General features: G+C 41.2%; 1 protein-coding gene across 1 annotated transcript in view; it reads right to left on the bottom strand.

Annotated features, from left to right (window-relative positions):
* Nucleotides 1-27,753, bottom strand: part of LOC109927471 (zinc finger protein GLI2-like) — a 372,063-nt gene that overhangs the window by 264,248 nt on the left and 80,062 nt on the right. The window contains exon 3 of the mRNA XM_048599255.1: nucleotides 9,268-9,415. Coding sequence (XP_048455212.1) covers nucleotides 9,268-9,385 — 118 coding nt within the window. The 5' untranslated portion in view covers nucleotides 9,386-9,415. The remainder of the gene's footprint in view (nucleotides 1-9,267; nucleotides 9,416-27,753) is intronic.

A 27,753-nucleotide genomic window follows, 5' to 3' on the forward strand; every position in this document is an offset into this window, starting at 1 on the left:
AAATGTCAGCTTTCCTGCTCCTCTGATGCTGCCTGGCCTGCTGTGTTCCTTCAGCTCCACACTGTGTTATCTCTGACTCCAGCATCGGCAGTTCTTACTATCCCCTTACTCCATAGTATTTTCACTTCATGATTACTCCAGTGCTTCAAATATAGTCAGTGATTGAATTTGGTAGAACCACTTGTGATTATGCAAGCCATATTCTAACACCATGTACCTGGAAAATGTATCTATAGCCTTTCCATTTATGCTTTGAGTACTGCCCCTAAACCTGACCATGTAATCCTGAGTTTAGGAGTGAGCTTAATTTATTTCAGCTGAGAGATTACAATCTCATCCCAATCTTAATTAACAAGTTTACCCATCATACCATCACACTATCGCTGGCATCTATGTCAATAATTTGCGCAATTATCAACCATTTCTTCGCAAGTTCTGATGACCAATTATTAAAATATTTCCTGCCACTGACATAAAATTACAGTGTAGCACTGAGGTCAGATAATTCACAGTTATGAGAAGTCTCCATCTTTAAGGCAAACTGCATTTTTATGTATTTTCCTTAAATAGTCATTTATCACTATCTTTGTTTAGAAAGAACTGCTGGTAATGTTATGTAAGGAGCATTAATTATGCTTAAAACAAATTTTAATGGAGTCATTAACCCTTTGATAACATTGTGACAAAGAGAACTTGGTACGAGAATACTGGCATTGGTACATCAGTATTGTCAACGCTTAGACATTTAGAAAGAACGAACAGTGGTAAGATCATGTACAATTTCGGACACAATGATTCTGAAACTTACAGAGTCATTGTCACTATCCTCAAAATGCTCACCCACTGAAACTTCAACAACTTGAAAAGCTTCATTCCTTAGGTTTAGGTCTAGTACTGCCACATCTCTAGTTGAAATATGTATGTACTGGCACAAAAAGTTCTCCTGGATGCACTCTAAAAATTCCCCACCGTCTAATCCTTTCATACCAAGGCAAACCCAGTTAATATTAGCAAAGTTGAAGTCCCATATAATTATAACACGGTTTCTTTCACACTTTTTCTGTGATTTGCCATATATCTGCTCCTCTATCATTCATACTTTTTCTGTGATTTGCCAGATATCACCCTCTGACCATTGGGAGGCCTGCAGTATAATCCCAGCAAAGTAATCACCCCCTTTTTTATTTCTAAGTTCTACACAGATGGCCTCATTTGAAAAGTCTTCTAAGACATTCTCCCTCCTCACTGCAGTGACAGTTTCCTTTATCAATAATGCAAAGCCCCCATACCCCATTCTGCCTGAAACTTCTATAACCTGGAATGTTGAGCTACCAGTCCTGTCCTTTCGTCAACCATGTCTTAGTGCTCTAACAACATCAAATTCCCAAGTGCTGATGAACACTTTTAGTTCATCTGCCTTACTTGTCAAACTCCTTGCATTAAAATAGATATTAATTAGCCTTCCGGATCTCCAGTGCACCTTATCATTCCCGTTTCTTCTCTGCTGGTTGGACAGTCCTATCATTCTTTCTATATCTGATTGGACCTTGCTCCCGACTTTTCATCTACTCTGTGCTCCAATCCCCTGCCAAATTAGTTTAAAACCTTCTCAACAGCACAATCAAACCTTCCAGCTTCTTCACCTTTTTGTCACAAAAGCCCCACTCTCTCCAGTGCATTTCAGAACTGGTTTAATTCTGTTATGTGCTTCATGAGTGTATGTGCTGACCTCTCAAACTCTAGCAGCCAGAAACAATGCCACAGTCCTGAATGTCTCTCTAATTTACTTATAATGCAGACATTGTAGGGTTGCCAAAAGTGTAACTAATGAACTACACTTCATATGACTCATGAACACTGATTTTGAAATGCACTTTTAAATACTGATTGAAAAATATTTGAAAACAGCAGGACAAACCATATCATAACACCAGAGGATGATGCCCAAATTGAATTTATTTCATTGCCACCGGAGGTAGAACATTGACTTGATCCCAAGCTGTCCCTTAAAGGGAACCTGAGTGGAAACAGTCCAATGGAAATGAGAAGGAAGCCAGCAATTTTTGCTGGGGTCTAAACTTGACTGGGAAACCTCAGTTAAGTGGAATGGGAGCTACCGTGGCATGATAATCTTCATAATGCACTTCCAATGAAAAAATATAAAGGTAATGGTAAATTTTCCATAGTCCTAGTGGACCATAGGCTCTAGAGAGGACCGTTGGTGATTTAACCTGAGGGTCGCCGCATTTTAAGCAAGGGGTGAAGTTGAGAAGGCAGGTTCTTCATGGTAACTTCTGCTAGTAAGGGAACTGAACCTGTGCTGTTAGATTACTCTACATCACGAACCAGCTATCCAGTCAACCAAACTTCTAATGGAAAAATAGACATATGGTAACCATCAGGCTGAAATTTCACTGCCCAAAACTTGAATAAAATCATTAACCCATCTGTTAACAACTTTATGAAGATGAAGAATTTGACACAAATTCATTGACCAATGTGCTACAAATAGCACCCAAGGGAATTTCAAACCCCATCCCCCGCCAGCTATGTTAGAACCATTATTCTCTGCGTCTGCAGAGAATACAATGTGTGGTATGATAAAAGGGCAAGTGATCAGTCAAAGTTCTTGCACTGACTACATGCAAACACAGGTCAACTCTATAAGCTTTGCTCCAATCAGGATCCAAATCTTGATGTTAAAATGTTAATACAGCTCTCAATTACCTCACTACTTGGGTTGATCATGTCAAGAAAAAGAACGTGATTCAAATCAGATCATATCACATAGTGATGCCAAGAAAATCAAGGAAAAATAATCATTAATAAACCGAAATCCTGTGATTTTGGGTCCGTCCCTACAATTTGTCTGAGTTAATGAATTTCAGCAATAACAATAAATGTTGCTAATTCTTTAACCTAATTACCAGGGTTATATAGAGTAGTTGTTACACCAATCATTTTGGACACATTAATTCCAAAAAGAGTTGCCAACCCTCCAGGCTTGCCCTGGAGCTTTCAGGAAATGAAGATCTATCTCCCAGACACTGCTGCAAGCAACATAGAAGAAAAATCATCACAGAAATTCAAAAATGGTGTGGTGCTTTCTTAATTTCTTTCAACAGTTGTCACTTAGAACAATACTGAGAGAGGGGAATAAGCAGCTTTAATGGTGAAGCAGTGGAAATTGGGGTGAGGTAGTGTGTCACACGATCCACGAAGCCTCGATGTCCCACCCCTGTTAAAAGTCAAAGCTTGCATTTATAGAAACCGAAAGAACTGCGAATGCTGTAAATCAGGAACAAAACAGATGTTGCTGGAAAAGCTCAGCAGGTCTGGCAGCATCTGTGAAGAAAAATCAGAATTAACGTTTTGGGTCCAGTTTTGGTTTCTCTGAGGAAGGGTCACTGGACCTGAAACGTTAACTCTGATTTTTTTCTTCACAGATGCTGCCAAACCTGCTGAGCTTTTCCAGCAAATTCAGCTTTTGTGCTTGCATTTATAGAATGCTTTTCATGACCTCAGAATGATCCACAACCAACTGAGTTGTTTTCCAATGTACAGCAGTAACCCCAGCAGTGTAGGAAATGCTGCAGCTAATGTGCATCGAGCAAATTGTAATGCAATGGTAATTGAAGATAGGCATTGCTCAGGAACAGCTTCCCTCTTCTTCTTTATAAGAATGTTGTGGGATCACTTACAGCCACCTTAGAAGGTGAAGAGAGCCCCGGTTTAACATCTCATTTGAACGTGCAGCACTGGAGGATCAGCCTAGATTTTTGTGTTCAAGTTCCTGATGTGGGACTTGAAGCCACAACCTTCTGGCTCAGAGCTACCAACTGAGTAACAGCTGACACCATAATACTGGGCAACCCAAATGGTAACAGGAGATAAGCCTTCAAGGAACAGCTGCAGCATTTCAAACACTTAGTTCATTTTACTTCATGACAACGTATTTTCTCCTACTGCCTAATTTAATGAACATTCAAAGACAACTAAGCAGTTTACTAACAAGTAGTATTGATTAGATTGATTAACCTCAAGATGCCATTTGTGTTTCAAAACTTAAACAAACAAAAGAAAATTTTTCAGAATGAAGATCACAGGAGTGCGTGACAACATGTTTCAACTAAAATCATAACGTCTTCCTAATCCTTTTCTCCCTCCAGAGTTGCGGTTGTTTCTCGTCATTTTTAACGCATTGTAGGATTATGTCCCAGAAAGGGTTAAGTAAAGTAATATGTTTGAGTTCATTAGACCTATGCTGTTTCCTTTGATCAGAGAGAAAGGGACCCATACAGCTAATGCACAATAAATTACCACGGTGTGATAAATGATTCTATTAGCAAAACAGATTGTTAAGCTCTGATATAACAGATAGGTGGGAGCAGAAGACCATTCATTCTCCCCACGGCACTTTCACAGTTGTAAATAGGTTATTTTATGTGTAAATAACACATTAACACTGAACAATATGTGTGTCCTTTGATAGTGAGCAAATTGGTGCAAATAAATTACATTGGACAAGGAAGTGAACTAACCCAGATATTACAGCAGCTGTTTGGTGAAGTTGTGCTAAAATGACTGAAAGGAGCTGTTGGTACTATAGCTGTCATTCTGCCTGTGCTGGCCCAGTTACACACTAATAGTAAATTATACTATGACATAAAGGTAATAAGGTTGTATTTTAATGATATTTGAGAGCTCATTCAGGAAAGGGCTGAAGCAAAAAAGTCTTTATGCATATTTTATTCAAAAAAGGGTCAAGATATTTATGCATCAACAATTGAAAATTTCAGCTTGCCCGGACTTTATTTTTGAACACTTGATTGAAATATTAAATCATTTAGAATTTGAAGGGCAGAGAATGTTCAAATGACATTTTCCCAAAATCAATGTATCTAAAAATGCTGCATGACAACATTAGTAACTACAAGTCTATCCATAAAGGGGCATTTAAAATCCCATGATGTTTACATCAGAAAATGTGGTCCCACCTGATCAGTAAACAGCTGAGCAGGAAGTTAGGCTATAATATGCAGCAAGATAAGACCAGTTAGTAGAACTGCTTGAAATATATCTGTTTCTCTTAGGCCTGCCAAAGAAAGTGCCAACCCCCACCTGGACAGCAAGTATATAGCCAATTAATACAAGGCTGGTAACCTTCTTGAAAGTGTCCATTTCTCACTGTTGCCCGCTCAGAAACTTGCATAGGCTGACAAAAACTAGCAACCTTTCAGATTGGTGAAATCTTAATGGAGAAAGGGAACTTCCTCCATTTTATTTCTGGCACCGTATCAATGCACCACAAGTAAAATCAGCTGCACACAATGATGGGACAGTACTTACAATGTTGTACAACTGTGACAACCACTGATTGGCAAATGGACCATGAAAAGAATCCTTATTTGCCACAATTGATGAGGAGGCAAAGACTACCTCAATACCACAAATTGAAATCTACTTTAAACAAAAGCATATTACGCCTAATGTCGGAATTACCTCTAAGTTTTTTGACACTGCAATACCATTGTTTCACCAGCAAGCAAGGTGAAATTCTCATTTAATGCAGGATTATTGCAGAATTAAAAAGCCAGTTTTGGTGTCAGAGAGTCACAGAGGTATACAGCATGAAAACAGACCCCCTGGCCCAACTCATCCATGCTGACCAAGTTTCCTGGTTATATCTTCGGTCGTCTCCCTGGAACCCCATTATCTCACTCTCATCTTTTGAAACGCTCCTCGAAAATCTAATCAATGTATTGATTACCTCTCCTAACATCTGACATGGATTGCTATCAGTCTTTGTTTTATAATCTGCCTGGGAGCTGGCGTGGGATGTTTCATCAGGTTGCTGGGTCCTATATAAATGTAGGCTGTTGTAGCAAATGCAAAATCTCAGTCACGTACAAAGCATATAAATCATGAGTTCTTGCTCTTTGTCATAAATTAATGCAATGCTCTATCATGTCCCCCAGAAAACGTCTCCAAGTGTGATGCTGTACCATGAGGTGCTCTATTAGGTAGTCAAGTACAGCAGCTATTGCACACGCTGTGCTTAAGATGCAGTAAATAAAGCATGTGCACATTTAATAACCTGCCAACTTCACTCGCTAAACTCTTACATATTGAAAGGCCACTGCAGTTCCCAGACCCCGTTCTAATGATCAATCAAGGTCTAGTCATTACTTCGATGGGTGAGGCTGGCAGGCTCTTCATTAGAACATCAAAACCAAAAGAAAAAGAAGTAAAAAAAAGATTGAAATTTCCACTTCAAAGATGCCCTTCAATCAGCACCTGCATCACATTCTGCTGGATAGCGTGCAGTTTCTTGGATTAGGATATAATTTTAATGCTCACTAGCCATCTGAGTAAGTCATTACTGTGCTTTACATGATGGTCAGCTGATTGGTTACTGAATTCAGAAGGACTGACTCTTTAAACTTTATTACACCAGACTTTTATCATGTTTCCACTGACATCTTCAAACATGTTAAAAATAATAAGCAGGGATCAAAAAAAGAGCATAAACCCACAAGACCTACCACTTGCTTTCTTTTCAAAGTACTTGCCCCAGATAATCCCAATTTTCTGTATTTTAAAGAAATCAGCCACCAATTCTTTTTTAATGAGAAAGGTAACAGCAAAGTGATGTCTGTTGTGGTCGTTTGCATTTGGCACCATCAATCAGCCCCGAACTCAGAGGACTGACTGAAATGGCTGAGTAGCTGGAGGTCCCAGTCCTTGTCAAAAGACAGAGTTACATTTCAGAGTATCTAAAGAGTGATAAATCTTAAATGTTATATGTGTAGTCAGAGAGAATTGATTTTTCTTCAGCAAATGCATGTTATTTGAGGAAGTGCTCTTTAAGGTTAAGGACAGTCCTGGGTTACGCAGATTTAATGCAGCAGGTTAAATTTTGTGAAAAGTGGAATTGGTGGAGTCTGTCAACATCTACTCAAATCAAAATAAAATTTGATAAAAGTGGATGGGTATATTATGTGGGTTGTCACTCTGACTTCATTGACTCAGCATAGTGTACTTACCTCAGGAGGGCTGGTTTCAAGCCTCACCTGCTCCAGAGGTGTGTGAAAACATGTTTGAACAGTTTGATTTAAATAAAGCTATCCAACCCATTCAACCTATGTGAAATACTTAACCTTAATGCAAAGAAATAGGTAGGAAGGTCCTAGTGTCTTCGACATTTGGGGAGGTGATAGCCTAGTGGTATTACCATTGGACTGTTAATCCAGAGACCCAGATAACATTCTGGGGACCTGTGTTCGAATCCTGCCATGGCAGATGGTGGAATTTGAATTCAATAAAATATCTGGAATTAAGAATCTAATGATGACCATAAATCCATTGTCGATTGTCGGAAAAACCCATCTGGTTCACTAATGTCCTCTAGGGAAGGAAACTGCCATCCTTACCTGGTCTGGCCTACATGTGACTCCAGACCCACAGCAATGACTCTGAACTACCCTCTGGGCAATTAGAGATGGGCAATAAATGCTGCCTAGCCAGCAATGCCCTCATCCCGTGATTGAATAAAGAACAAAAATTTGCCAAGGTAAGCCTGGCACTTTCAAACGAAGAGACACATGTGCTAAGGCCAGAAGTTCCCTGAGCACTTGCTAACCCATCTGTTAACAGCTTTATGAAAATAAATAACATTAACGTATCAATCAATCAATCACTGAGTACAGGAGAGCCCCTTCAGCCCACTGAGCCTGTACCAACAAAACTACTCTAAATCTGCACCAGTTCCTCTTTCCAGCACTTGGCCAATAGACTTAAATGTCATGATGGTGGGTCAGTGGTTAGCCATGCTGCCTCACAGTGCTAGGGACTCATGTTTGCACATTCTCCCTGTGATTACGTGGGTTTCCTCCCACAGTCCAAAGATGTGCAGGTTAGGGTGGATTGACCATGCTAAATTGCCCATAGTGTCCAGGAACATGTAGACTGGGTGGATTGGCCATGGAAATTATGGGACTACAGGCATTGGATAGGAAGTGGAGTCTGGGTGGGAGGTTCCTCATGGAGGTTGGTGTGGACTCGATGGGCCAAATGGCCTGCTTGTACACTGTCGGGATTCTAGACATTTCTCGTGCTCATCCTAGTAATTTTAAAGATCGTGAGGTTTCCTCACATACCATCCAAGGCAGTGTATTCCAGATTTCTACTACTCTTTGGGTGAAAACATGTTTCCTCCAAGCCCATCTAAACCTCTTGCCTTTTACCTTAAAATTACACCCCCTCTTAACATTCTTTTCTAATCAACCTGTTCAGAGATATTATTACACACCTCTGGAGCAGGTGGGGCTTGATGCTGAGCCTCCTGGTCCAGGGGTAGGGACACTACCACTGTGTCACAAGACAGCAATGCCCCTCCCCCACTTTATTGACCCTTCATTGTGGGGAACAGCTGTTTTCTATCCACCCTGTTCATATCCCTCTGAATGCCGTCCAAAAGAAAGGGAACATGCACAGCCAAACACTGAGAACTTCCAAAAGCTCCTTTCATGTGTTCACAGACATCTCAAGTTGGCAATTATTGTGTAACATAGTCTGCTTCCTGGAGCAGCTAAAATACAATAGTTCACTCTATCACTGGTATGGATTTAGTTCTGAACAAACATTTGCAGCGGGGCAGATTATAATGTCTTTTCTATTGGTTTTAAACAATTCTACAGCAAAACCATGAATGAAATGCACTTGAAATTGACTCAATTTTATAGAAATTGCATGATACATAAATGACCAAATAATTAACAAATAATGAAACCAGAGTTCAAAATTATGTCATAACATGTGAAATTCAGGAATCATAGACATGAACGCAACTGGCCAGCACTGGGATTTTGCAAGTCACAATCAGTTATCTTCAGCCCATTGCCCGAATCTAACTCTTGTGATAACCTCACAGGAATCTACTGCCTCCAACACAACTTTTTCACTCAGCTCCTGCATAAAGCGGTTGCATAGCAAAAGAAAACCGGAAAAGAAATGATGGATGCCAGGGTTTACGTTTTGAATGCTTGGAATTACACTGAATTTCCAGCACAGGGTAAGGATGTTTGGTGCAATTGACAGAACGTGCTGGTGTTTTAATCTCCACTTTCCACCCTGGTCTGCCTCATCTTCTGTGCTGTGAGCCTGGGAACATCCTGTCTTGTAAATAGGATGTGCTCTGAGTAAATCAGGACAAGTTTTGGATTTTCTGTGTGCTGGGGGAGGCTCAGTTCAGGTTCCCAAACATACCTCGTGATGCTGCTGAGGCTGCTGACTTCTTGCTAGCTTCTGTGAAGACATCCCCTTCAATAATGGAGCTTTTGGCCTCTTTCTTTTCAGTGGCAGTGGTCTGTGCTTGGGCTGCCATGGTAGCTGGTCATACTTCAGTGGACTGAACCTTGAGTTGCAAGTTCAAAGAAGAGAAAAAGGAAAACTGAATGAAGTGCTCTTTCCACTGTACTCTAAAACCACACAAGACTTTTCTCACTGAGCGATAAACATTTATAAGTTGTGCAATTACAGAATGTGTGAGGAATTCAATAGCTTCTTGCATGAATAGGCACAAAGGCCACTGGCCAAGGTGTTTATTAGTGCACAGGAGTTGTGTTTTTTGCCCCGCCAACTATGATCTCAGATTCCTTCATTTATTGCCATTAAACAGCAAGAATTACAGAGCTAAATAAAAGGCCTGCTAATTTTTTAAATTCAATCACAGGATGTGGGCGTCATTGGTAATGTCAGCATTTATTTCCCGTTCCTAACTGCCCTTAGAAAAGAGGCAGTGAGCTGCCTTCTTGAGCTACTGTTGTTGGTGAGCTTTCTTTTTGATACAAATAACTGACTTCCAGCAAGTCAATCACATTGAGAACGGCATGGATTCATGTTTAGTTCAGATCAGGTGACAAAAACAGATTTCCTTCCTTAAAGAAATGTAGTGAATAAGGACAATCTTGTTGTTTTTTGGGACAGTATTTCTAATCATCATATCACCACTGCTGGTAGTCCACTGGAAATCAAGCCCCACTACGCCCGGTATCATCACAAATGTGGAAAGATTTAATCAACTTATCCAAAGTCTCCAATTTAACTGGCTGACGATCTCAGGTTAAAAGAAAATATAACGGGTCTCTGCACTTAAAGAGGAAACAGCTATTTATTGCAAATTTATTGTTAACCAATGTCAGAAAAGAAACGTGAATTGCTAACTTAACCCTCCATAACTTAAACCTTCCTTAAAACATCCGATAAAATCACATGCACGAACAGGTAGATGAAGAGACAAGCAAAGACACAAATATTATGGCTAGGGAAGAAGCAAGAAAGGTCAGTGAAGCACAGTTCTGGCACCAGTCCATTCACAGCAATCAATGAGATTTTTCCTTCAATTCCATTCTTATTTCTGTCAGCTGTTTGATGAGGATGTAAGGTTGTGGACACTGATTCTAACCTTTCATTCAACTTTTCAGTGTCTCTGAAGGTGTGTTTTTCCACTGATTTCCTTTCAAGAAGGGAATTTGCAGGGGAGTGGGGTGAGGTGAGAGAGAGAGAGAGAGAGTAGCTATCCACTCAGGATTTTTCCTTTAATTCTTCACTTACAGAAGGGACAGAGTGAGACACAGAGCGCAAGAGAGAGAAAGAGATATTTCCTCCTTCACAGGCTGGATATTTCTGCTGTATTGTCCAAACACAAAAATGTAACCATTTGTCCAGGAACCAATCAAGAAGTTGTTATTATGCAGAGTACTTCTGAACAGAAGGGCTGGGTCCTGGTTGAAAATCCAATCAAAAGTCTTTCACTGGATACAAGAACCAAGGTATCTGTCATCCACCCTCGCTACTTGAATAAGGTAATATTGCAGATACAACTCATAATGAGTTCCAATTACCGCCTTTCTAAGAAAAAACTGCAATACCTTCTTCCTTGGCTGAAAGTAGTATAATTTCCCATTTTTAAGTCCACAGCCAGAAAACTAAAAGTGGTCTTTACACTCCTATTTTAGATTTCAATTTAACTATTTGCAATTAAATTCCCTGACTTAGTTTTGGTTTATTTTTTTCTTGGGATAAGGGCATGGGATATGGTGGGCTCAGTGGTTACCACTGCTGCGTCTCAGCACCAGGGACCCAGGTTCGATTCCACCCTCGGGTGACTGTCACGTAGAGATTGTACATTCTCCCCATGTCTGTGTGGGTTTCCTCCGGGTGTTCCAGTTTCTTCCCACAGTCCAAAGATGTGCAGGTTAGGTGGATGGGCCATGCTAAATTGCCCATAGTGTCCAGGGATGTGCAGGCTAGGGTAGATTAGTCATGGGAAATGCAGGGTTATGGAGATCGTTTGGGGCTGTGAGTCTGGGTGGGATGCTCTTTGGAGGGTCGACGTGGGCTCAATGGGCTGAATGGTCTGCTTCTACACTGTAGGGATTCAATGATTCTATGACCTGCAAGACTAGCATTTATTGTCCATTCCTAAGTGCCCTTGAACTGATTGCCTTGCTAAACTATTTCAGAAAGCCGTTAACCATATTACAGTGGAGTTACAATTAGGCCAGACCAGGTAAGGACATCAGATTTCCTTCCCTCAAAGACATTTGTGAACCTTTTCATGACAATCAATGATACTTTCATGGAAACCATAACTAAGAACAGCTTTATATTCTACATTTATTAATTGAATTTAGTTTTCAATAGATACTGTGGTGGGATTTGAACCCACTTTCACAAAGCATGTGAGTTATGAGTGAGATTCAAACTTACATCAACAGATCATTAGTTCGGGCATCTGGATTACTAGACTTTTAACACAACCACCATAATAGTATAATCCCACAATGATATATTGCTGTGTATGCCCTGGACTTGAACCCTGGCAATTTATTTCTGCTTTTATGTGAACTGGAGGCTTTTGAGATAACTTAAAACATCAAAGTAACAAGTCATAATGCTTTTGCTAATCAGGGCAAAGATAATTCAAATCCTTATCATTCTGTCGTATTCAATGTAGAAATATTTTGTCCTGTTGCAGCATTAATGATTCTTCACCATACATCTTGGCTTCTCTTCCCTTTACCACCCAAAAAGAAAGATGGCTGGATGGTTGTGAGGAGGTGAATACAATCTTCACACAAGAGAAGATCTGTCTTTGCCAGGCTCATCTGCTGTTGAAACCCTAATTTACACCTTTGGGTCTCCAGAATTGACTATTCCAATGCACTCCTGGTTTGCCTCTCACATCCTACTGCCTAAAAACCTGAGGCCCCCCAAATACCCTGCCCTAACTTATAATAAGTTCCATTCACTCATCACTTGTGGGTTTGCTGGCAAACACTGGCTTCTCTGGTTTTAAACCTCTCATCCTTGTTTTCAAATCCTACCAGGTCACCATTCTTCTCTAGCTCTACAATCTTCTCCAGTCCTATTAATCTCTGCATTCCTCAAACTCTTGACTCTTTGACATCCCTGATTTTACTAGCTCCACCATGTCATCAGAAGCCTAGCTCTAGAACTTCCTGCTGAAATCTAGCACTTTTAGACTCCAGCTTTAACATGCTTCTTAATTAAAGCCAACCTCAATGAATAAGCTTTTGATTACCTGTCATAATATCTTATGTGGCGCAGTGTCAAATTTTGTTTGATAACCACACCTGTGACATTTAACTAACAGTGCAAGTTGTTGGTATACAACATATTGTCACCAGGTATTCCCCCTAATAGTGAAAGTTTACCCCACATGACTCATCTCCTGATTCCACCAACACCCCGCTCCCTTCCCCCTCACCTAACAACCACTACCATCACTTATGGAGAAAAGTGGTTGGCTTCGCAGTTTACCTAAAGATGGGATGGCTCAATGCAGGGAGTTAATAAAGTCAGATATCATAGCTATACCCAAGAACCACTATGAAGCCAAAGAGCACATGCCGGGCACCTTTACACAACCCCATTCACCAAGCAGTAGATCCTCATCTAGCAACTGGTTTAAGAGCAGTTTGTGAATTGGTTGATTGCTAAACCATTTGCCCAAATTAATTTCCAATGTGAAAAGTAGTCTTTACAATGGACAAATTAAAAATCTACTCCCTTCCACCACACGATATTATCATAGTCAGTCAATGAGCTCCTAACAATCAACACTGTCTGCTAAGTTTGAAAGTTTCAGTATGTAAAAACAGGCAAGCATATGATTTACAATCTTAAATAAAAACCAAAAGAACTGCGGATGCTGTAAATCAGGAACAAAAACAGAAGTTACTAGAAAAGCTCAGCAGGTCTGACAGCATTTGTGAAGACAAATTCAGAGTTAACGTTTCGGGTCCAGTGATCCTTCCTCAGAACTGATTTATAATCTTGTTGGATGACTAAGAGAACTAACTCACAATGAGTGTAAGTTGTTTGCAGACATTGGGAATTGTAAAGAATGGACAAGGAATGGAGTTAGATATAGAAATGATACAGAAGAAAATGGAAGTTGGTCGATGTACTCATATATTTGTGATCTGTAAATAGTCAAAGCAATTATTCCATAAAGTGCATGATGCGCTTGCATCAACATTAATGGATTGCATAATAATTGCAGACTTGTAAATCAATTTACAGTCAGTAAACTACTGTGAATAATCCAATTAGTCATTTTAGGAATTCATTCATTATTGAGTAGGAGCAGATTAGCAATATGGTTTAGGGCACTCTTGTTCCACAGATCTATGATTGGGACTGAATCTTGGCTGGAATTCCAATAACAACAGCCTGTCACAGCAAGTGATGGATGCCACCAGCTCTTAAGAGTGCTTTGCAATGGCCCTGTGGCATTGACTCCATGTGCACTCTGGGGCAGAAGATTTGGCAGAGCTGGCTTTGCCATGCCCCCATAAAGACAGCCATGGGACTGCTTGAACCGTAATGGATCCATTGCCACAGAAACCTAATGCCAGCTACATCAATGTAGAGAAGGTGACACAGCAAGAAAAATTAAAGAGCCACCTCTGCTCGGAGAATTTATTCCACACCTGTGTCCGGACTCTTTTTAAAACACACTAACAATATGCTTTTCCCATTAAAAAAAAAGTAGTCACTAAATCATTGTTAAGATCTCCAGAATATTTTCAAACATTAGAGTTAGAAAGATTAAAACTGTGCGGAGTCAAAGGTGCACAAAGGTTTAAAGTACTGTTTTTAAAAAAATATTTGCAGGGATATAATTCACAGCTTGGAATAATATCAATCTTATGAAAACCATGCTTTACTTCTAATCTGGCAAGTTTTGCTCGTGAGGAGAAGTATTCCATTAAGGCAAGTACACTGAAAAAGTCAGGATTCGTTGAATATTGGTCTGCTCATGTTTATCCTCAGATCAGTTTGATACCACAGATCTGTAATGGAATGACTAATAAGTAAGACATTGAGGTCTGATTCATGCTTCTAATTTAAACAATGAAATGTTTCCCTTGTGGTGCAATGGCAAAACTTCTAAATAGACAATCAGTCTCAGACTAATGTTCCTTTAACAATAGTCAGTTTTAACTCCATAGCAAAATATGGCCTGTAACTCCATGCAATAGAGGCCTTAATATTCAAGGGACTGATCTCAGGAAAGGTGAGATAGAACAGCAATCTGGACAGTCTAGAATGATAAGGTAGGTTAGACAAAGCAGAATGACCTCAGGTTTTATCCGCTTCTATTGTCATAACTCAGGATTAGTACAAGGATATATCTCTGACATGATGGGCACAAGTGTCTCCTTCAGAGATTTACAGGTGAAAAAGAAAGGTAAAGTTGCCTAATCCTATTCTCCCATTGGAGAGACAGAGATGATTGGTGGTGATTTAATCTGAGGGTTACCATACTTCAAGCAAGGTGTAAGGATGAGAAGCAGAGTCCTTCATGGTAACACCATCTGGTGTGTGAACTGAACCTATGCTGGTGTCACTCTACAGCTGTAAGAGAACCAACTGTCTATTTAAAGGTAAAACATAATTTCTCTCTACATAGAATGGAAGGCATTATTGATTAGCACCACCTCACATCTCATCCCTACTGGACCAAATGTAGTAAAATGATATTTTGCTTTATGTCAAAATTTAGCAATATATGGCTGCTACTCCAGATACACCTGAACAAATTCATCCTCTGAATCAACACAGGAGTGGTTAATAATATTGGTGATTCTTATGGCACTTGGCTGTTGCTTTCGGACATTGATACAACTAACAAAATGATTTAGGATTGAATGCCATTTGTTGGAATACAACAGTAGAGTCTGGCTGAATAGGCCTTGCGGAGTTTGCTTAACAGTGCTTTGTGGTTAGGGAGAAAATTCACCAAGATTTTTTCCGCTTGGAAGGGTTATCCGTAGTTGTTCCTGTCCTGGAATAAATCAAAGATGATAGGGCAAACTAGAAATAATACAAACTCTGCTAGCACTTGCTTGTTTCACCCTTCGTGTCTTTATGCCTTCATTTGTACAAAACAGAGTGACAAAGTGCCCTTCTATAGATGTAGGTCGAAACTCCCTTTGCCTGTTGCCTGTACTGTACTACCAGAGGTACCATCTTACAGAAGGAACAAAGATCCCACTGCACTATCTCAAAATGGGAGATAAGGAGCCCTCTCCGAGGTCCTGCTCAATATTTACACCTTAATCAACATCACTATAACACAATAACAATTTATTTGGTCAGTGTATATTAATATTATGAGACATTGCAGTGTCCTGACTGTCATGCATCCTCCAGCACAATTGTGTTAACACTTTAAAGGACTTCACTGGCTGTATTTTTGTTTTAATTTGTTCTTGGGATGCGAGTGTTGCTTGCAATCACCCTTGAAAAGATGGTCAGTGGGTATTGGTCCACCCATAGTGCTGTTAAAGAAAGATTTTGAAGATTTTGACCCAGGAACAGGAAGCACTCTTGGATGTGAAAGGTGCTTTATAAATGCACATATTTAATTTGTTACTTTTGTACCCAATTTCTCAAATTTCCTTCAATTAAACTTTAGGCACAGCCAAGTGTTAAATCTCACCTTCCCATCACTCTGTAGTGGCATGCCTTGTTTCCAGGTACCAACACCTTAAATCCTCATCCTTATCTTTGAGGTTTTTCTCATGGTTTCATTACACATCTGCAACACTATCGCCCACTAACTCTAAATCTTCATCAAGCAATACATCTCATGTACCACAAACCCTCCACTTCTCTGACCTGTCACATTAACATTTCTCATTGCTGTATCATCGGCTGTAGAGCATTCAGCAGGTTTCACTGTCGGAACAATCCATCCAACCAGCACAAGGCAATTTTCAGATTTCCCCAATTTGAACCTGACGGTTACATGAAATCGACACTTCAGATTCACTGGAATGCCTTTTAAAAGTTGCAGTCTCGGACTCCCTGGCTGTCAGCAAAAGTCCAAAGGAGGGGATGAGATGGGAACAGATTCCCTGTTCAATTATGAAGGCTATTGGAGGACCATCCTTAAATCTGGCTGTTCCCAAAAAACTGTCACCATTGTCTACCTATTTCAATGTGATCCTCACCAAAAGGAATACCACAAACCATAGCTCAGTGAAAATTGGTCTCGAATAAGCTTGTGTCATTGCACACCAAATCCTCATCTCCATCTTCCTCATTATTACTCAGCAACTCGCCTGTAGCAAACTAATCATAGGCATGGAGTGAAGTGGGAACCTGTCCAACGGATCTGAAGTGTTGAGTTCGTGTAACCATCAGGTTCAAACTGGGGAAATCTGAAAATTGCCTTGTGATGCTTGGACGGATGGTCTGTGAAAACTGCTGAATACTCTATAGCCGATAATACAGCAATGAGAAATGTCAATGTGGCAGGTCAGAGAAGTGGAGGGTTTGTGGTACAAGAAATGTATTGCTTGATGAGGATTTAACCTGTCAATACAATCACACCAACCTTGGTTATTTAGTTACTACGTGGAGGTAATGTTTGTTCTGTGCTGACCCAGAAGCTGGTCTCCAGGTTACTGTCAACTCCTTGACTGAAACGTAAGAGAAATAAAAAACCTTTCACCAAATACCTAGTAAACCAAAATCATCTTCCAATCAGGTCTCATAGCACACCTCCTCCCTTGATTAAGATCAATAGTAAGATCATGAAAAATGTGAACAATTTTCCATATCTTGGGAGCCTGCTCTTAAGGAACTCATAGACAACAAAAACTCATCATCATCTCCAACATGCCATTTCAACCCTTGGTCAACTCAGGAAGCTAGTATTTGAGGACCAAGGACTCAAACCAGAGATTAATGCCATTGTTTATCAACAGGGACTTCATTACGTTTCAGACACTTGTACCTTACACAATATACTATAAACTATATCTCATGCCATTGGAGAAGGACCAACAGTAGTGACTTCACAAGATCATCCAAATCCAGTGGCAAGAAAGGAGATTTCAAAAACAGTGTGCTTTCCCAAGTCGACACCTAAAATCACAGCAACAATCACTCGATGGCAGCTCTGTTGGGCAGGACATGTCTTTCATCTACATGCCACAAGGCTCCCAAAGCAACTTCTCTGCCTAGAGCTAGATCATATCCAGAAGTACAAGCAACCACATCCTCGATCCTGAGGAACTCTGTGAGAAGAAGAAAGGGGCTTACTGAACTGTTAATTGGGAGGCGAGCAATTTCCACGATCCCCATCTCCACTGGCAATTTGGAAACTGGAAACTATCCCAAAGGCTTTGGGATCCAGAAATGACCTCCGTGGCTGTATTATCAGAATCCTGTCTGTACCAGCATTTGAAAATCCAGCCCCTGATTTTGGAAAATCAGATGTGTGTCAAGCTAAACAGAGGTTGTATATAGTCTGATTTGGCTCTGCAGCTTGGACCAGGACCAATGATCAGAGACTAGAGCTGGGCCAGCAGCCAAAGAAAGTGGCCTCAGTTTTCCTAATACTCAGCTGGAGGAAATGAAGCCTCATCTAGGACTAGACAATCTATAACATTCAAACAGGACTATACAGAGTAAATACAGGAAGGATGTTCCCAATGACTAGGGAGTCCAGGGGTCACAGTTGAAGGATACGGAGTAAATTAATTAGGACTGAGATGAGGAGAAGTTTCTTCAAACAGAGAGTAGTGAGCCTGTGGAATTCACACCCAAAGAAAGTGGTTGAGGCTGAAACATTGAATGTTTTCAAGAAGGAGACAGATATAGTTCTTAGGCCTAAAAGGTCAAAGGGTATGGGGAGAAAGCGGGCACAGGACACTGAGTTGGATCAGCAGCATGATTATATTGAATGGTAAGCAGGCTGAAAGGGCCAATTGGCTCCCTCCTGCTCCTATTTTCTACATTTCTATTGATGTCAGCTAAGCCCTCAAAAACAAACAGGCAATCGAAGCGAGGTGGTGCTGAGGTGTCTATATATGGTGACCCTCGGGGCAGAGTGTGGATGGGGAAGGAGGATGGATAGTGAATGCTGGCAGTGAGATTCATGTGGGGGGAGTGGGGGTGGGTAGAGGGGTGAGGATGGAGTTGATAGGACGCCTTGCTATAGATGAGCTGACTATGTTAATACCAGCAGAAGTGGAACCATGCAAAGGGGCACTCTTGCTGAACAATGAAAACCAGGGGTCACTGCAGAATTAAATGGTCAACACTGTTGAAAGGTGCAGACAGTTGAAGAGACACAATCCCACAGGATCACAGTCCCACGGGATTGATCAGTTTTCCGGCCAGGATCTCAATCAATACTTCAGTGACAGTAAACAGAGCGTCTGGATGAATCATTGCAGATTTACATTGGGAGTAGGAAAAATGTTGTGAAACAATAGATTTAGAAATGATTTATGCATTAAGGAAATGATCTGTGAAATATACACATATTCTGTATAAAGTGAGAACAGCTCTTTATTCAAGCTCCTTCCCAGGGGCTGCTTAAGGGATGGCTATCACACGAGTATTTATTTAATTTTTGTGTATTTTAGCAGATCCAGAAAGGAATGCATCTTTCAGCCAAAGCTTCAGATGCACTTCCAGTTTAGCAAGAATTAGCTGTTGATTATTACAGTCAAGCCTCTTAAAATAATCTGCATTGAGGAAAAGAAAGTTGGTGTGAACAGTAATGAACCCTTCTTTGGGAAATGTATTAAAACCAGGACATCAGGATGTTTAATAGCTGTGAGGCTAATGATAATTTCCTTAAACGCCTGATTCATTTTTTTTTGTCCATTCTGGCTTCATACCTTCGAATACCACGTCTCACCACATCCCTCACCACCACGCACAACCTTCCCCACTTCTTTTCCTTTTACTGCCATAGTCAAAGTAGCAATCATGCAACAAGATAATTCAGAAGTAAGAAGACACCACAGAGCAAGTTCAGTCAGGCTTTGTTTACATGTGAGTAAGATTCACAATCAGACTCATGCACCTCGAGACGTATGGTTAGCCTATGTCAGGTTTGACTGAATGCAGTTTGAAAGCTGCTTGGCCCAATGGGAAAACGGTCAGCCAGAGGAAAAAGATGGGGTTTAGTCCAGTGCTGGGAATGTAGCTATGATGTTTGGTTACAATGTTTTTCTGCAGGATGGTATCTGTGAGTAATTATTCGGAATCACAAGCAGATTCATTTCTCAATTAGGACACATGCAAAGAGAATTTACAAGAGGATTCTTTGTTCAGGACCAGATTGCTATTTTCTCAATTTAAATTTCGTTTTTGGAGTTTTGTGTTCAGTAAACACATTCCCGCTTACTTTATAATCGACTTTACCAATGAGTACTTGCAGGTCAGATGCATTTGAAAGTCCCTTATTCGGTTCCCTCAAGGTGATAAGTGACAGAGCAGCCCCTGCTTCTAAGCACGGCTATTTCTCAGACATCTTTACAACCTATCTCAGTTACCAGTTGATTGATATTATGATTGTCTTTTTGTCTTGCACCAGTATCCTTTTTGTCATTTAATCATTCCAGTCCTCCACCTTATCGCTGTCCTTTCCCTTTTGTTCTTTGCCCTCCATTCTACCCCGAATAATCCTACCTCCCTTGTCTCTGTATGCACTTAATAAGTGCTCACTGTTCACTCCTTCCAGTTCCATTGAAAGCTCACCAGCCTGAAGTATTTCTCACATTACAACAGTCATTACAGTTCAACAGTACTTCATACGCTAAGATGCACTTCAGCGCATCCCAAGATCGTGAAAGACACTATATAAATGCAGGTCCTTTCTTGCTTCCTCTGTTAAATGGTACATGATATGTATTGCTGTATGCATGTGTTGTCTTTGAGAGGATTCACCTTTAAGTATGCCATGTCCGGACTGTATTTGTCTGCTGTGGGTTTACAAGTTGTTGCAGATCAATTGTTTGCTTCATAAATTTATAGCATGTCTTACTGTTTTAAATAAACTAACCCACAGAATTAATCAATCCCTGATAAGCAATTGAATATCAAATCAAGATCATGAACATGCCCTGTATTATATCTCGATTCTTGCCAAAGTAGCCACCAACAGATCCAGGCAGCAGGCTGTGGCGGTCACAGTTCCCAGCTGCCTGCCCCATTCCACCGTTACCATAGGACCGTAGGATACAGGAGCAGAAGTAGACCATTCAGCCCATCGAGTTAGCTCTGCCATTCGATCATGGCTGATACATTTTTCAAGCTCATTCTCCTGCCTTCCCCCCCTTAACCATTGATCCCTTATTTGTCAAGAACCTAGTTGTCTCTCCAGTCATACAGCACATGTACAGACCCTTCGGTCCAACTTGTCAACGCTGGCCAGACATCCCAATCCGACCTAGTCCCATTTGCCAGCATTTAGCCCATATCCCTCTAAACCCTTCCTATTCCTATACCCATCCAGGTGCCTTTTCAATGTAATTGTACCCACCTCCACCCCCTCCTCTGGCAGCTCATTCCATACATGCACCATACACTGCGTGAAAAAAATTATCCGTTAGGTTCTTCATAATTCTTTCCCCTCTCACCTTAAACCTATGCCCTCTTTGGCATCTCCTCTCTGGCTAGAGAGGAATTAAAAATTTGGGTCAGAGCCCCTGTAATTTTCTCCCTTATGTCCAACAGCATCCTGGGATACAACCCATCCAGACCTGGAGTTCTGTCCACCTATAAGCCTGCCAAAACCTCCGATAACTCCTCAATCCCGATGTCAATCTGCTCAAGAACCTCACAGTCCATCTTCCCAAACTCTGGTCCTATATTGTCCCTCTATTTAGTGATGTAATCATTCAACACCCTACCAATGTCTGCCTTAAATACACTCAGTGAATGGGCCTCTGCAGCCTTCTGCAGCAATGGGTCCCACAGATTCACCACCCTCCAGCTGAAGACGTTTCTCCTCATCTCAGTTCAGGGCTATGTCTATGCCCGGGTGGTCCTTAGAGAGGGAGCACACAGTGTCCACTAACACCCTCAAAGCCTTTACAGAGATGTGGGCACCACAGGGTTTGGAACGCATAATTTCCTCCTCCATTTTAATTTAATCCCCTCCCTCTCTTTCTGCCCTCCCTTATTTTGTTATCATTTCATTGCCTATGGTAGACAGTGGCTGACAAACTGTTGATTTAATAAGTTACATGGGTAATTCGGTGGAAACTTCAATTTTATTCCTGTCAAGCGTTCATGTGCACAGTTTATCACTTCTCCAGTGTTTACAGGTGACACTTTTCCTGCTACTTATCCCCAGCATTTTCTGAAAGCTGCTTATTTGTGTTACTGGAAGTATTTCATTCTGAAGGGATTTGAATTGACCACAATTTGATCTTTGACTTTCCAAATGGATTTTCACTTTTTATTTGATTTGAAGGTAAATTTATTGTCAGTTTTCATTTCCCTGATGAAGGTGGTCAGCTGCTGGCCACCAATCAGTGTTTTGCTGGGCTCCTTTTATTGACATTAAGACTCAATCATGTAGTATCCAATTCTAATCACACTGGGCTTGGCTGAGCCAGCAGGTTCCATTCTATGAAGCGAATGAGCAAACCAACTGATTTTTATGACAAGATAGCAGCTCTTATAGTCACTTCAACCAGCGTTACCCCACACAATCCCAGATTTATTAAATTCATGGACATATGTAAGAATGACAGATGTCAAAATTCCCTCACTCATACAATAATCGAGCAACAAAGCACCAGAATTCCACAGTGCTCACCTCTGACTGGAAATGAATTTTGCGCTCTGCCTGCATGCGACTTGGACGCTCGGTTGCCAGATCCATACCAACAACAGTGTGTATTTATACAGCACCTTGAACATAATAAAATGTCTCATGGCACTTCACTTCTATACCCAATACATGATCTTGTCCCATTTCATACATGAACTTTCCTTCTTTGTTTCTCTCTTTCAGATTTTGTCTTTTCCATCACACTTTGTTTAGCCAAGAGGTCTCATAAGAGCTAGGAACAGGATCAGGCATTTCTGCCCCTCGAGCCTTCTCCACAGTTTGATATAATCGTGGCTGATCTCATAGTCTCCTCAGATTCCTGTGTCCTTTGGCCCATCTACTGTTAAATGAGGGAATTCCTTTCTGCCTTTAAACCTGGGAAGATTTGAATCCATAGAATGACTACAGTGTGGAAGCAGGCTGTTCCACTCATCGAGTCCACACTGACCCTCCAAAAAGCATCCCACCCAGACTCATCGCCACAAACCCCCCACTATCCCTGCATTTCCCATGACTAATCCACCTAGCCAGCACATCCCCGGACACTATGGGCAATTTAGCATACCCAATCCACCCAACCTGCACATCCCTGGACTGCAGGAGGTAACCGGAGCACTTGAGGAAACCCACACAGACACGGGGAGAATGTCCAACCTCGACACAGACTAAGGCTGGATTCGAACCTGAGTCCCTGGTGCTGTGAAGCAGCAGCAGCACTGAGCTGCTGAGCCGCCATGCCACCCCATCCTGATGAAGAGGTTAACCAGGTCATCCAGAGCCCCATCCACAAATTACTAACTTGGCGCTGTGTAGTGCTGATTGGCAGTAGCTGGAAGACAGACCAAACATATGTCAGGATGCACTACCGCGTGCAATTTTGTCACACGTTGATTAAAGGGACACATTTACTTCTGTATAAGCAGTGCACTGCTATCAGTAAACTGAACACCACGCTCAGATATTCAGATTACACTGAAGTGCGCTGTATATTTGCTTTGCAGTGTAAACATAGTTGAACTGTGTCTAAACGTTAAGGATTATGTGCTTCCACTTTGAGATATTTCAATAAAGCACTTTTTGTGTGGTTTTGCTTTTGACAACAGTAATCTTGGCGCAGCATAAAAACTCCATTTAATAAAATCAACAGCATAGAGAAACAACTTTCACCTCCTGTGTAAAGAATTGATTTTATCAGAACACTGCTGTGGAGATGTCCACACGCATTGAACTCTGCTTTTTCAGCACCTAGCCACAGCCGCACCAACCCCCTCCTTCCCCACTTTGTCACTAAATTCTGCTCGAACGAGACATACTATCAACAGCTGAGGAAGTCCCTTATGCTCCGACATTCCTTTCCGTGTTCCAGTGGAGAAGCAAAATAAACAGAGCTTCAACTAAACAAACAGACCTTTTTACAGGAACAAGAGAGAAGCTATCAAGCTGCATTATCACAGCTGGGAGAGCCAATCTCAACACAGGGCACTGGAAGGAGATCTTCACCTTTCTGTCACTTCAAGCCAATTTTTTAAATTGAAAGTGATATCTTCAACACCATTCAAGTACCAAATTCCAGTGTCGGCTGACAAAACGGTAGGTGCTAGGAAACATTGTGGTCCTGCATCAGAACTGCCCACCACTCAGATACTGCCACAAGTTTAGTCAGAACGTGGTAACATCTAGAGATTTGAGAGACTGTGCAATGGAGCAACCAGACAGGGATCTCGAGTGACAGAAACAGCTGCTGGTGGGGATGGATTGGGGGTTTTCTCTCATCTCAAAAGATTCTGAATCAGGTGAAAAATGTCCCAGCATCCGGCATTTCACTCTATCTTACTTTGTCCCAGTTTCCTTTTGTTTCTCCTGGTTTTCTGTCTTTGCTCTTCCTACAGTTCGCTTACTCTACAATTCTCCATCCTGCTTTTAGTTTGTTTCTATCCACATTATAGGAAGGATGTGATTGCACTTGGCGGGGTGCAGAGGAGATTCACCAGGATGTTGTCTGGAATGGGGTGCCTCAGCCGTGAAGAGAGGCTGGGTACGCTTAGGTTGTTTTCTCTGGGACACGGAAGGTTGAGGGGGGATCTGACTGAGTATAGAAGATGATGAGGGACAGAGATAGGGTGAACTGCAAGCAAGTCGAAGGTTCAATAACGTGAGGCATAACTTTAAAGTGAAAGGCAGGAGGTTTAAAGGGGATTTGAGGAAAGACCTTTTTACCCGGAAGGTGGTGGGGATCTGTCTGGGAGGGTAGTTGAGGCAGGAAACCTCACAACCTTTGGAAAGTACTTAGATGAGCACTTGACGTGTTATAATGCTCAAGGCTATGGGCCTAATGCAAGAAAGTAGGACTGTTGTAGGTAGTAGTGTATTTTTAGGGGCTTGATGGGCTGAAGGGCTGTTCTGTACTCTACAGTTCTATGATTCTACGATTCTCTTATGACTTCCCTGCTCCCCTTTCTCAGGTGTTGTTCTTGTTTCACAGGTAACTCTTTGGCTTGAGCCAGACAGTCATGCATTCAAGCCCTACCAAGAGTCACCTAGACTTGAAATGTTAGCTTGCTGTCTCTCCTTGGATGCTGCCTGACCTGCTGTGATCTCCAGCAATTGTTGCTTTTAGTACAGTACAAGCCATCAAGCCTGAAAGTTCAGTGCAATGAAGCAGTGTTTGTCAGAGCCTGTCCATCTGTCTGCAGGGAATGAACACTGCTGCTCAAAATCTGAGGAGGAGCAGGAGTTGCCAAGCAAAGATGGCACACTGAGAGAGTCACTGAACTAGTAATCTAAAGGCCCAAGTTAATTGTCTGGCCGCACATGTTTAAATCCCACCATTGCCATGGGTGAAAATTCAACTTATTAATATGATGTTAGTCCTACCGACCATGGTAACGATCGCTCAGTGTTGTAAAAGCCCATCTGGTTCACTATTATTCTTCAAGGGACAGTAATTTGTAACTCCACAAGCACAGAAATGTGGCTGACTCTTAACTACCCTCAGCAAGCAGAACAAATGTTAACTGTAGCAAGTGACATCTGCGTCCTATTAAAATAAGGTCATTTATCCCTTTAATCATTCATAGGATGTGCTTTATGGAGTCTTACTGCTTCTGGATGAGCTGCGACTTTTAACCATGTTAGGACATTAGTGCATGAGCTGTTAAATGCTTAGGAGACAGTGCATTAATCCTCTCAGTTTGCTTCTTTCTTTCTGGCTTTGCCTCTCCTAACACGTTGTTTTCATAAAGGCATGAGGGGAAAATGTCATCTGAGGGCTTCAGGACCTTGGAACAACCTTACAAAGATGTCATACAGCTGCACAGCATTGAGTATAAGTAACACAGTATGGTCGGAGTAAGCACACACTGGAAGAACTCTACCTTAGAACCTTAGAGACTCTTGAAGACGCACCAGACCAAACTACAACTAGACTACAGGGTTCTGAGGATGGGTCACTGGACCTGAAACAACAACTCTGATTTCTCTGTACAGATGTTACCAGACCTGCTGAGCTTTTCAAACAATTTCTGTTTATGTTTCTGATTTCCAACGTCTGCAGGTTTTCTTTCAGACCAGATTATAATATGGACATGACCACATGTCGAAGATAGCTTAGTCCATACTTATTGTAGCGATAAGTCAGAGTCTGGTATATCTATGACTAACATATACAGCATTATTCAGCATTAATGAACAATAAATAGTGCTCAAAAACAGAAGTTGCTAGAAAAGCTCAGCAGATCTGGCAGCGTCTGTGAAGAAAAAAAATCAGAGTTAACAGTTAATAATCAGAGGTAACAGTTCTGAGGAAGGATCACCGGACCCAAAACATTAACCCTGATTTTTTCTTCACAGATGGTGCCAGACATGCTGAGCTTTTCCAGCAACTTCTGTTTCTGTTCCTGATTTACAGCATCCACAGTTCTTTTGGTTTTTAACAGAGTGCTCCTTTGACTCCAAGCCTGAGGATAGCCCTTGACTTTGCCTTCTCCTTGTTCAGTCTGTGATGAACCTGGCCTCACAGTGCAGCATCAAACCACGCAACAACAGAGGAAAGGTTGCACTGACAGAATGCTGTGAATTGGGTGGAAGGAGGTCTGTTTGGAGCAACAGAGTTAGACAAGCTTACAGCACAGGAACAGGCCTGTGTAATTCTACATTTTTCAGCCTTCACTTTTCTCCTTCTTGCTCTACTCCTTTCGCTTTGTTTCATCGTATTGCTTAGCTTCTCTGTCAAACTGAGTGAGTGGAAAAATGCTGAAGCTCAAACAAGAGTCAGGAAATTAATAAGAAATAAATAAATGAAACAGGAACGAAAGCAATGTATGTGAGGAGAGGGAACCCAGAGAACGATACCTTATCCAACTATTTTTCTGTCTCCACTTAATCAAGAGATCCGTTCGTGGTAACAGGGCAACATAACTTTGGTCACTCATAATTTATTAGAACATGATTTGTATAACCACAGGAAAATGTTATTTACACTCATATATTTCCAGTAAGCATTTCCTTCATAGCTTAAATTGGGAAGCAGACTGACTTACTGTGAAAACATGGATTTTGGCATCTTTAGTTAAAAAAAATTCTCTCATAAGAGCACACACAACAAAGTGCATGTTTGGCTTTGCGGGTGGACATGGCACATCACCAACCTGTTTAGCTGTCCCAAGTCTCATTTCCCAGAAACAGCATTGCAAACATTAGGATTGGATAGCCTGCACGTCATCTATAACCTTTCAACACTTTCTGTTCATCAGCAATTTTGCTGAAATGCAAATTTTCCAACTAAAGCTATGGATGGCTCAAGATATGAATGTACTCATTTTGCTTAGCTGTATTTACTGAATGCTACGGCACTAAACCTGCCTTTTTCTTCAAACAAGTCAGAATCACTTTGTACAATTTGCAATGCATAGCTCAACTGGTATTCATTACTCGGCTGTGATTTCTTTTGGCATTTGTTGAATGCTTATTAAAACTTACTCTTTCTTTTGTTTTCAAGTGACCATTTGTTTCCTGTTTGTCACTTTATGTCCTCCTAGGGTCAACAGTGGATCTCTTTAACAGATGCAATAAAGGTGCAATTACATGGAACAACCCTCCATGCCTGAAGGATGCTGACACACATCCAGGCTAAAACTGGGATCGATGATCTGGAAGATGTCTCCAGCACTTATCCCATCCCATCTACAACTTCCTCTTTAAGGAGTATCAAGGATTTTGCATCCACCATTGCTAGATATTCTATTAACTCAGTACCATTTGTTGCCTCCCACAACATCCGACGATGGACTTGATCAGGCTCAGGGGATTTATCCACCTTAATGTGATCTAAGGCTGCAAACACCTCCTCTCTAGTAATATGTATGCGGTCCAAAACATCCCCAATTGTTTCCCTTATTTCCTTAGCATCCATGATTCTCTCCTCAGTAAACACTGAGGAGAAGTATTCATTAAAAATCTCCCCCATCTCTTGTGCCTCCAGACATATGCTGATCTTTAAGGGAACCTTTTCTCTCCCTCGCTACCCTCTTACTCTTAATATAGCTATAGAACCTTTTGGGATTATCTTTAAC

The sequence above is a fragment of the Rhincodon typus genome, chromosome 7 (genome assembly GCF_021869965.1).
Source record: "Rhincodon typus isolate 14 chromosome 7, sRhiTyp1.1, whole genome shotgun sequence".
Classification (NCBI taxonomy): domain Eukaryota; kingdom Metazoa; phylum Chordata; class Chondrichthyes; order Orectolobiformes; family Rhincodontidae; genus Rhincodon; species Rhincodon typus.